The 12448-nt window shown below is 39.9% G+C and overlaps 1 protein-coding gene across 9 annotated transcripts in view; it reads left to right on the top strand.

The window, feature by feature from the left end:
* cacna1da (calcium channel, voltage-dependent, L type, alpha 1D subunit, a) overlaps positions 1-12448 on the top strand; it is a 90255-nt gene that overhangs the window by 24090 nt on the left and 53717 nt on the right. For all 9 annotated transcript variants that reach the window (XM_049572725.1, XM_049572747.1, XM_049572731.1 and 6 more), the window contains exon 4: positions 8314-8453. In XM_049572725.1, coding sequence (XP_049428682.1) covers positions 8314-8453 — 140 coding nt within the window. The remainder of the gene's footprint in view (positions 1-8313; positions 8454-12448) is intronic.

Here is a 12448-nt window from a genome sequence, read left to right on the forward strand (position 1 = left end):
GCATGTAGGGCATAAGAACAGATGTGCGGCGCATTATGTTGCATTTTGTGTAAGTTGCTGCAAAGCATTCAAGTAGAAAGAAGACATTTTGTTTTGGCTGTTTTGTTTTATTGTTCTATTTAGTCAGTCGTTAAACACAAGAGCATCTGAGCTATAAAAGCAATATAGAGACGTGGATGGATTTCTGATCACGTTCTAATTTTTCCTGATGAGAAACAGCAAGTATTTATAAATAAACTGATAAAATGTCAGATTAGAGCACTGTGCACACCCCATGTTTAACACACAGGCATCCCAACACAGACTGCACACTCAAACACACTTATTCACTGTGCAAACCTGCAGGAGTAGGCGGTGAAGAAGCACTAAATGCTGGCTGCCCTCACCCCCCCTGGCTTGGCTGGATGGCACTGACAGATCTATACAGACAGGGGAAGGAAAAGAGAGTTAGCGAGAGATGGAGAACGCATGGGGGAGGGAAATGTAGCGGCAGAGTGATGTGGGAAGTCCTACAGAATATATGTCCGCTCATTGTGTGCAGAATCAGATCCAGAATGACACTATAACGTTTCTGTGACACTCAGGAGAGATCTGCTCTCAAACTGTCCCGTGGCTGATAGCTGCAGAGTTTGCAGGCATGCTTTGGCCGCTGTGTCGTCTCACCGTGCTGTAGTGGTGTACATGCACCGACTGTGTGTGTACGCTCCACTCTACTACATATGGCTTGGTATGACTGTGATATTATGGGTTTTATTTTGTTGTGTTTGCGCTGCTTATAAGTGCTTTGGTCGCACACAGATATCAAACATGCATGATGTCACTCTGACTCATGTGACTGTGGGCTCGCCGCCACACGCTCGGATGTGGCTTTTCATACACGCACATGTAGTGACACTCAGGTGGTCATGTAATCAGAAATACATGAAATAGGCTGCAGTGTAATTGATTTCATGTATGTATATACATATATTAGAGCTGCAGCAGTAAGTTGATTAATGGATTACTCCATGAAATGATTGATCGTCCCGAGTAATTTGTTAATAAAAACTCAAGAAAAAAAATGCCGCATTCTCTGGTTCCTGCTTCTTAAATTAATATTTTGTGATAGTCTTAGTCCTTTGCACAGAATATCTTTGGGGTTGGATCACAGTTGTATGACATTTTATAGACCAAATGATTATTAAATATTAAAAAAAAAAGATTCAAGAGAGCTGCAGTTGCAAAAACTTCAAGATTGTGTTTGTCCTTTAACACCTATTCCAGTTTCTTTTGTTCTTACCACAGGGAGGGTGCAGGTACAGTGTGTGTCAGACTTGCAGCCTTCTTTCCAATAACGATTCCCAAGAGTTTAGCATTCAGTGTGACTCATAATTAATATGTAATATGTAACATATTACAAAGACAGTTAGAGAAAAATCAGTAAATTATGTGATTACAAATAAACTAAGATACGGCTCCTACGAGAGACACAATAATAAAAATGACCTTTAGTTGCAGCCCTTACGTCAAGGTTTCTGGCAGATATTTTCCATCTTAAACAGCTTTTCCTCAAAACTAGAGAACAAAACTGAAATTTAATGCCAAAGCCCAGTCGGTACGTTATTACATTAAAATTAGCTTAATAATATAGTCACACAGCAACCATGAACTGTACCACGACTCTGAGAGCAGCTGGAAGTGTTGACATTTTTATCTTGAAGAAAACATTCAGCCAGGCTTTTGATGAAGGTTTTAGATATTATTGATAAGATTTTACCCATAACTTTATTGTATTTATCAAAAAAACCCTCTTGGGTTGGGGGATGGGACCTCTTCAGGGGTAGGAGGTGGGGTGGGGGAGGGGGAGTGGGAGGATGGATAGTGTTGGGAGATTTGGGGTGGGCGGGTTAATGTAAAATTGAAAAAATGTGAGCACTGTCCAATGTTTCTTGCTTGTCCTCAAATTGTGGACATTTTGTATTATACATTGTATTAAATTGTGGGCAGGTTTTCCATCCAATAAATATATGCAGCCCCAACTCAAACCTAATTCATCCATGCAATATGATTTAATTTAGTTAATGCAATTATTTTTTATCATATACAGCTAACATGAAATAATTACATTAAATGAAACTGATTCATAGTTCTCTCTCCGATCTCCTGATAAGACACAAAAGAGTATTTATTTGTTTTGAGTTTTCCTCTAAACTACTTTATCTCGTTTTTAGTATGGCTTTATTTACTGTTATAAGAGCTTTTAAAATCTCAGTCAAAAGTTCAAAAACTTCCAGCGCACACTAGAATATCAGGATTGACACAGAGTTTATTCAAAAATGTTTAAAAACAAAAGGAGCGAACAACACGTTTCACATGTTGCTTCATCAGATTCGCTCTTGATTGTCATCAGGTGTGTGCTTAAATAGTCAGGGCAAGTAACAACCAGACAATCAATCAATCAATCAATCAATCAATCAATCAATGAGAAACAAATACAAAATACATAACTGTAATATTAAAGGGAGAGTGCATACAATATAAATAGAAATAGATATCAAAACAGTGATACAAGAAAATACTTTACAATTGCACAGTTCATCATCTGACAAGCTTTTAAAATCTATTGTATTACATTTTCATCATTTTTATTGCTTTGTGTGCATTGTTTTCAAAGTATTGAATTGTTTTTAATCTTTCTCGTTTTTATGATCTACAGTTGTTCTGTCTTAGGATCGTCTTTTCAGTCATCTGTGAAGTACTTTGAGCTGCACTAACATGTATGAAAGGTGCTATGTAAATAAAGATTGATTTTGATTTTGATTGATACAAAGTTTGATTGATTGAAAGTATGATAGCATAATTACTAAAAAGAAAAAACAACAACTCTATAGTAATATATTCATAATCATTCTCATCTTTCATTTCACAGTCATGCCAGTGTTAGAGTTTGGAGATATTTTATGGTCGCTGGTCTCCTCCCAGTGTCTTCATTACTCAATGTAAAGCATTTAGATTTATTACAGACCTTCCGTCAGGTTGACTGCTTGATTTGTATGTTTAATTTATTTTTGCAGTGTTAACTATGACACAAGGCAAACATACTGTACTTTAATACACTTTGCTTCCTCTTAGTGTAATGTAGTGCACAGTGCAGTGGCCAGGGGGCTTAATGTAGACAGTGCAGCCCATGCGACGAGGGGGCCCGAAGAGAGCAGGCCCTCCAACAGTGTGCTGGCCAGAGAACAGGCTCTTGTAACTCTTAGAAATAGACTCATGTTGAAAAAGAACTCATGTTAAAATAATTAATTGAATGAATATTTGTGTCATTTACAGATTTGTGCTGATGACTGCTGGGTAATATGTATGTTGATGCTGTCCAGTGTCCAGTTGTATCTAGTTTAGGTGCTAAATCTTGCACTGGGGCCCATCCTAACTAACATACGCCACTGTCAATGGCTCTGTGTCTCGTGGTGAGGTAAAAATGACACAGATGAACATTAGAGTCAGAAAGGTGCAGTGTGTATGCAGGCTTAATTTGTCTGTTCATAATCATATATTTTTGTTTTTGGTGTATGGTATCATCGTATGTTTTGGTTTTTGATGAAATAACTGATCTGAAGCAGAACTTTGTTCTTTCCTCTGTCTTGTTTGACCAAATCTTAGCGTAAAATATGAGATACAGTCTTTATATTAAGCTAAACTCATGGTCTACAGGCTTTATTTTTCAACATATATACATGAGAGTGGTAACTTGGCAGAAAAAGTGAACAAACTATTCCTTTAAATCCTGTATTCTTCTTATGTCTGGGTCACACGGTGTTGTATGCTGCTCAGATAGTGAAATTGTGATTTGTGATACTAGGCTAAATACATAAGATTGCCTTGCCTTGATTATGGGATGGGATATGGCTGATTTGGGAGCAATAATACATGTTTAAACACAGTGTTTCATGTTAAATGTATTTAACTTGTACTGTATATTATTAAAATTATTATTAGGGCTGTGATTAGTTTTGATCCTCCTGATCTCACACCAGGAGGCAGCAGTTAAAACTGACTTTATTTAGATAATAAAAGATAATGTATGAACAATGCTGCTGTAATTGCAAGAGAAGCTGTTTTATTGTATTTTTATGACTCTGTTTCCCCTCTTTATTAGTGTGCACAAAATTTAATTGGTGCTTTCCTGTGTGTAGTCTGGATGAAGATAGACGCAGCCTCATGGGCACTGTGCACAGGCCCATCTGAATAGGTTTACATTACCTCTGCCCGCATGGCTCAGTCATATGGCGAGTTATGTACAAGAATGCATGGTTCAGCGGGTTTGCATCCTTTTGTCATATGGTGATCCGAGCTCTGTGAGATGAACTGAGCCGTGCCTCTAGACATGAACACTCACCCTGTGGCAGAGGAGGGCGTGTGTGTGGCTGTGGGGGGTCGAGGAGGAACACGTATTATGCCGTGTGGTATCCTGCAACGCATGGGTTTATTATTTACTGTTAGCGTGCATTTTAGAACATAAACATATGCCGTGTATGCGTGTGTCTGTGCATGTGTGTTGTACCATGATGAAATGTATACAGAGCAGCAGCAAGTGATGTGAGCACATAAAGTGCTTATTGTATGCATATACTGTACGAGGGAAAGGGAACATACTACTGTAAGTCTCTTTACAGCACAAATAAACTAAGATGAGTCAGAGATATTTATGGTCATCCCCAAAGGCCGCTTTCTTCACTCTCCTGCTCTGCTCTCTCCCTCGTTCTATTTCTGCTCGCAGTTTAACATGCTGATGATTGAATAAATTACTGATTAATTGAGAGGGAATGGTTATCATTTGCTATTATATGTAACATGCTTTCACGAACCAGGAAGTGGCAATTTGCATAAATTTACTTTGCCTTGGAAAGCTAAAACTGTTCTGACAAGGTATTTCATGCTGGTTTCCATATCTTCACAATTATTACTCAATTACTGCCACAGACCACACAGGGGAAAATATTAGGCTATATTATATATTTTTAATCCAAATTCACACAGAAAATGTGTCCACATACTGGTACCGCTCTTTGGCAGGCATATAAAAACACATGCTAAATAATTTGTGTTTATTTGTACTGTACCTCATTTACACCAACAGATTACTGCAGCAGCAGTTTGGTCCCTTTGCTCTGTAAATGCCTCTGAAATCTCCGTCACTTCCCCTCCATCCTCGTATGAATCGCTCTCCTCTCTGCTCCCTTCGGCCCGAGCATGCTCCGTCATCGCGGCAGCAGCCATAAGCTTAACTCAACCTTTTACTTCGGCAACAAAGAGGCCCATGTCTCCTATTCTGGGCTAAGTGCTTCTCACAATCTGCAGTAAACTGTTGGGAAAACAAGCCCCGCAGCCCACAGTGCTCTTGCATTTATGGTGTCCGCCGAGAACACAGAGCAAAGGATTAAGGAGTCCCTCAGGCGCAGGAGGTTATTATGTATATAATAATGTGTATGTGTGTGTGTGTGTGTGTGTGTGTGGCTTTTAGCGATTGTCTCTATTGTGTATTATAAGAGCCCAGCGGGCATCCCAAGTGAAAAGTTAAATGACTGTTGTATTGACGGACAGATATAATGAACACCAGCCTGTGTGTGGCGTTTACGTTGACCTGCCTCATGCATAAAGGATGAAGAGGGCCTCTCTCTGGTTTCATATCTCCAGGGAGGTCCCAGGACTGTCCTAAATAAGCTGAGTCACCCTGTGGTGTGTCCACCTCCAGCACCTCACACATCTCGCTGCACTAACATGCACCACCTTTATCCAGCAACGTGCGGCTCTGTTGTGAGCTTCGCTTCTAATCGACCTCAACCTGATGGCTGGATGTTCCCGTGTTCTCTCTGTCTTTGAAACAAGCGGAGAAAGGCACAATGCTGAGTTACATCACTGATTCCAGTCTCTGCGTGCCCTCTAAAAACAGTCTCTTTATTTAAAGTGTGTTTGTCCCTTTTTTAACTTCTCTCAGATGCATTCATGCAGCGGTGGGCGAGAGATCTCTGACTGCTTGTGCAGCTTATAGTGAATCAGTGTTTTCGCCCATTTAGTGCCGTTTTGTCCTTGTTTGTGCTTTGTCCTTTTTTCTTCCACAAAGGCACAATCAGTGCTAAGTGGCAAAAGATTACTGGCTGCGCGTCTGCACAGAGACAAGCAAATTTTTACCTTCATATCACATATTATCAACTCGTCTTCCAGGCTGATATTACAAGGTTTTGTTTCATTTTTGGATACTAGACTGACTAGTTACTTCCTGTCATGCAGGCTCAGAAGGTACATGCATGTCAGTGGTTTATTTAGTGGTTATTCTTTGTGGTGTGTTCAATAGCAAAACGTTCAATCAGTCTTTTTAAGATCTTGCTCTTTGAGGTTGGTTTGGTGTGAAATAAATCATAAAGCCAAACAGCTTCTGATCTTTTCAGTCTTAATCTGAGGTAAGTATCCTGAATAAGGATATTTTTCAAGTTACTTTATTGTTGTGAGAAATTCCAGTTCCTCAACAACACTATTTTCTGGACTGAACTGTTGTCATGCACCTAGTCAAGGTGTCTCATGATGTCATGGTTCTCATATCGTTCTGTGAGTATGTTGTTAGACATGTGTTAGAAAGTGTGAGAACCAAATCCGATCAGAATGAGGTTAGGGATAAGGTGAGATTTTGCTGCTCTGGAAAACATTGTTGTTTTACGTTTTTTAATTGACTGGACTTTTAAATGTGACAGAACATGTGATGCTGGTGAAGTGGACGGTTTGGAGTCATCCTCCTATTCTTGGGCTCAGCAAGCGTGACTGGCTCGTCCAATAAATACCCCATTAGTTGTCGATGCTTCATGGCCATCATTGTGACTAGTATTTGTGTAACAACATGCACCTCTTTATTTGGTTTGTTTTCTGACATTGGTCTAATGTATTTATAAAAATACAAACTGTCATGTTTTTAACTAATGTTGTACCCGTACAGTACATACCATTACATACATGTAAATACAGAAGAGCATGATGAGGAATTTAAAGAAAGATTATAAGGGAAGGGAACTGATACGATTTTACTGATGCCAATGACATTATCAATTCTGATCACTGGTCTGTTTCTTTATTGATTCCCTCATTGATTCCTGATCAATTTTCTGTGTGTGGGGGGAAGAAATCGGTCCACACAGGTTTTCAGCATTATTATGTCACAGGGTATTTACCCTTGGCAACAGGCATGCTGCTCAGTTGGGCACTGGTGTGCAGGGTGTCACATACATGACATTGCTGGAATTTAATCACATGTTGTGTAGAAAGATTGTTCAACATATTGCTGGTGTTTCCTTCTTTACTTGAAATGATCATTTACAGACATTAAAAGTGGCACTGTTGTCGTCTTTTTTTGGGAAATGAGGCCATGCTTTTGACTATTTCTTCTTCTCTGCCGTGACTTTTTCTTGTCGTATGTTTCCAGCAGCATAGACAGCATGAGTTTGATGTCACTGTTTTGCGGTGCACAATTGTCAAAAAAATGCTGGCATTGCTAAAAGTTATTGATAAGCAAATTTTGAGGCATTCGATTTTGATGGAGCACATGATTCAGTTCTCAACTGAAACCAGTTCTTGATTCCCATCCCGAGAACTTATTCTGTAAGTAACTGTGCTGATATACAAAAAATAAATAACACTTTAGACTGAAAGGAATTGACCCTTCATTGGAAAAGGATACGTTTCTTCCCTGTTCCAAAATCAAACCCTGAAAAGTGTAGGGTTAGCTAGCTAGCTACTGAAGATATAGCCTACTGAATGTATACACATGCTATAGCTTCTAACTGTCTTTGTCTTTTTAACCTGTTGTTGCTGCTGAGTCAGTTTGACATCCTGGATATATCCTTCAAGTGCATGATATGATATAATAATATTTTTTCAGGGAGGTGCGGTTAGTTACAGTGTGGGCTCCATGCTTACTCTGACAGCTTGTTTGACCATCACAAAAGGGCGGGGCTAAGAAAAGGTCAATTGCACTGTACATTGCGGGCCATAATCTAAAGCATTACCAAATAAGGTCAATGGCCTTATTTCCATTGTTGCCTCTGGTGTTCCCACAAAGAGTTGGTTTGTCTTTACTCTGTTAAGCACATAAATACAGCAGAGCTGGTTGGAAATGTTCACATCAGACTCTTTATCCGTTAGTGTCTGTTGTGTGCTTCTGTATGTGTGCACACGTTACACAAATACACACTGTATTAATGCCATGCTCGTGTTTTTTCATGATAATCCATCATATGCAGTTCCAATCTAAAATCTATTGTTCTCTTTTTTGCTCTGTGTCTGCAGGAAACAGTTGAGTATGCCTTCCTCATCATTTTCACAATTGAGACCTTTCTGAAGATTATCGCGTACGGTTTGGTGATGCACCAGAACGCGTATGTGAGAAACGGTTGGAACATGCTGGATTTCGTCATTGTCGTTATAGGGTAAGTCATCAAGTTCAGCTTTTTCAATGGACTTATTCTGCTGAAAAATAGCGTGTAATGTATTTGATTAAAATTATCACCTGCTCCAGCGGGCATCTTCTAAACAACGTGTTCATTTACAGACCACATTGTGAGTTTGTTTAATTTCAGTTCAGGGTTTAGATTTGGACTTTGATCTCGGTTTGACAGTTGCAGTTTACAGTGTTTCTGAGCGAGCCAGTCAGTGTTATAGTTAAAGTTGCTTAAGCCTCTGCTCCAAGCGGCCAAGTGCTAATAGAGACCCTCATACACCCACAGTATATGACCCAGAAAAGACAGAGAGAATAAATCAGAGCTTTACCACCACTGGAGTGAGTCACCATCTCTCCATACTTCATCTCTTCTCCAACACTCCCTCCCATTTTTCCCTCTCCTCTCACTGACTGTCTTTCGCTCACACTCTGCTCTGCTTTGTCTCTGCAGCTCTTTCTTATACTTCCCCCGTCCATTTCGATGCCGTACGTCATGCCTTAACACTTCCCCACCTCACTCTGCCCTCATTCCTATCTCCTGCACTCTCTGCTCTTGTTATCTTCATCCTCATCGCAACGTCTCTGTTTCTCTCGTCTATCTTCCTCCTCTCTCATCCTCCCTCTTTCTCTCCTCTTATGCACACAGTCCAGTGGGTAGCTGGGTCAGATCTCTGTCTGTATGCAGCATGCAGGGTTGAGCTGCCATGCAGTCAAATGCAAAGACGGCTGCTCCCGCTATGACGAGTGACTGTTGCAGCTAAATCACTGGAATGACACACTGAAATAATACTGCCAGTATCAAAATATAGTTGTGTCAATACAGCTCGGAAACTGCTGCATAAATCCATGTGGAAAGGTCAAGGTTCAGCCCGCCTCACTGCAGGCTGCAATATGTTTGTGTGTCTTTGTATTTATAGATTATAGGAGGTCATGTTGTTTTTCAAAAGAGGTTAAAGGTTGAGCTGTGTTTTATGAAGGGCTTGAACCTATATGGATTTTTTTTTCAATAATGCTTTCCTGAGAGAAAAGTGTTTAAAATGCCATAAAAGCATCAAAGGCATGTAAGGTGTAGTGTTACAACAAAAAGCCTCTTTTCTTGACTTGTCTGATTAAAAAAGAGTCAAAAACAAGTGGGGGGAAATGTATTAAAGATTTATTAAAAGGATAATTGTATTAAAAGGACGTGGGTGTCAGAAATGTAAATTAGCTGTGAAACAAAGGAAAAGGTAACAGTTGGGTCATGTAAAAGAACGTTTATTGAATTTACCAGAGAAAAAGGGACATTTTAAATTCTGAGGGCACACTAGTTTGAAGTGGAGGTGAGTAATTATGAGATAGGAGGAGGGTTTTTTTTCACAAAAGCAACATGCAAGCTTAAAGCTCTTAATGGTATATGAAAGGTAAAATGAGAGCCAACCCCAGATAGCTTCCTTTTGGATGCATGCTGCTACAGTCTGGCACCTGATAGCCACCTTTTTATAAAGTCCTGACCTCACCTGTGCACTCTGCGCAGCAACACCCAGAACACAGCGAAAAAATGAAAAGAGAGGAAAAAATAGGAAAATACAAGCAGAGGGCAGAGTCTCTGCAAATAAATACACTGCTATACACTTCTCTTGGGTCACAAGTGATGTGTGAGCCTATATGTCATTTTTGAGGAAAATCCTCCGAAGTACACGTTTATACCATAAAAAAAAAGTATTCTTAAAGATGTAATTATCAAAATATTTATATTAACAGTGATTAAATGACTGTGTGATGCGAAAGGATGAACTGGATGTGAAAAACCCATATGGAATTATCACCCTAATCTGCAGTTGCTCTCTGCCTTTTGTCAGCGACTTGCTGGTAAACATGCATCCTGAAGCATTTAGCAGCTAAAGAGACATACAGTGGAGACCAAAACATAAAGACAGTGAATATTGGATTTACATTCACCAGGTGATCTGAAGCTTTACTCCAAATGAATGCTAATGTTGCCTTTTGCCTGCTGGGTGTATGTTTACTAACACGTCCGTCAAGACAAATCTGTCAGGTGATAATATGTTGAAGTGGGCGAAGAAATAAATGAATTCTGCTTTAACATTTTAGTTGAATATTTTCACATATACGTTATGCTATGAAGTTTTATATATTGGGATGTACATTTTCCTAAATTTTCCATGCAGCAATTGACTTTTCACTAAGCCCCGCCCCTTTGTGATGGTCCGACAAGCTTTCAGAATACACATGGAGCCCAGACTGTAACTAACTGCACTCCCTGAGGAAATAATATCAAAGTGATTCCACAGAAAAGCAGACAGAGGGGTCTACAGTCTGTGTTTGAAGGATATATCCAGGATGTCAAACTGACTCAGCAGCAACAACAGGTTAAAAAGACAAAGATAGTTAGAAGCTAAAGCCGAACTATAGGCTACAGATCACAGTGTAAAAGTGAACCACCACATCACTGCTGATCGCCACACAAGACAATGAATATAAAGGGAGACTTCACTGATATTGAACCAGCTTGACATTTCCAACCTCTCCAGGTAACGAGTATCATTAATACACGACGTGCCCCAGGCACAACATTTAGCTCGAAATCCACAAATACACCCTGAAAATGAAGGAAATCTGAAACGATTGCATTAGAGTCAATGGAGCACGGCTGTGTTGTTGTCGGACCCTGGTCTGAGCTGGCCTGATACTACGTTATGATTAGCCAGTCTGCGTCCAGGGGCGGGACTTAGCGAAGGATCAATTGTTTGCCTAAAACAGAAGAAAAAATACCTTTGAACTACTCAAACACCACAGCCTGGTTCATAAAATTTGTAAAATGATTTGTAGTTAATGGTTAAAACAGTTAAAACCACTTGTATGGCTGCATAGATAGTGAGGAGGCACATTGGACAGCTGGTTCAGCTGTTTTCAATCCAATAAATGGCTGTTTACATAAACTGTTAGGTGGCGTCCTCTCGCATCTGAAGGGAGTAGATGAGGAAGTCAGGTGACATACTACAAAGAGTGAGAAAGTCTGTTTCTGGCAGGAGGGAATGGCGGTAGTGGATGGGTCAGACAAACACAGGACTTTCACCCGGAAGAGCAGCATTTGTGTCCTGTGTGAAACCACAAGTCTGTTATAAGCTTACTTCTATCAGCCATGGTTGTTTTAACTAACGTACCATGATATCTCTTCCTAAACCCAACCACATTGTTTTTATGCCTAAACCTAATGGAAGTTAAAGTGAAACCTGGCAAAACTGTGACCATTTCACAATGCTGGATATGCAAACAGCCATTAAATGGGCTGATAACAGCATTTGAATCTGATAGTAGATGTGGTGTGGCTGACACCTTCTAACCCGCATCTATGAGGCTAAAAAACACAGGTAAAGGTCCATTTAGTAGACTAATAACATCTGTATCGGCTGCACTACAGCTTAGCTGGTAAAGAAACCTGATGTATCACTTTTATGAAAGCGGCTCTCCTCAGGTATGTGCAGTAAAAAAGTGTCGATATTTTTCCTTTTGAACATGACTGGATGAGTAATGAACCTCCAGTGGCTGGCGGTCGGTCTTACAGCTGTGACTCAGTATAACATAAGTCTGAGCAGACTGCTTATGGGCCCTCAGAACTCCTTCCTATCGGCAGCTTCATTCACTGCTTTTAGTCCACAGCTTTGATGTGATGTGTCGGGATGATTTCCCCTCTCGGCTAGGTGAGGAATGTCTAACTGACTGTAATGAAGTGTCCTCTTTGCTCACTGCTGATTTCACTTAGTGACCATTGTAGGAAACTGTTCCAGTACAACATTTATCTGCTGTTTGTATAGTTTTAGCTGGGCGTTGAGACAACAGAGGTGCTGTGCTGCACCCTCAGCATCGCCACTGGCTTTATACTGAAAATAAATAATTGACAAATGTTTTACCAGGTCTTAAAAATATACTATGAATATGTGAGAGCTACAGTTACAGCGTCTATTAAAATTAACTGTGCATTAT

Source organism: Epinephelus fuscoguttatus, linkage group LG1 (genome assembly GCF_011397635.1).
Source record: "Epinephelus fuscoguttatus linkage group LG1, E.fuscoguttatus.final_Chr_v1".
In the NCBI taxonomy this organism is placed as follows: Eukaryota; Metazoa; Chordata; class Actinopteri; order Perciformes; family Serranidae; genus Epinephelus; species Epinephelus fuscoguttatus.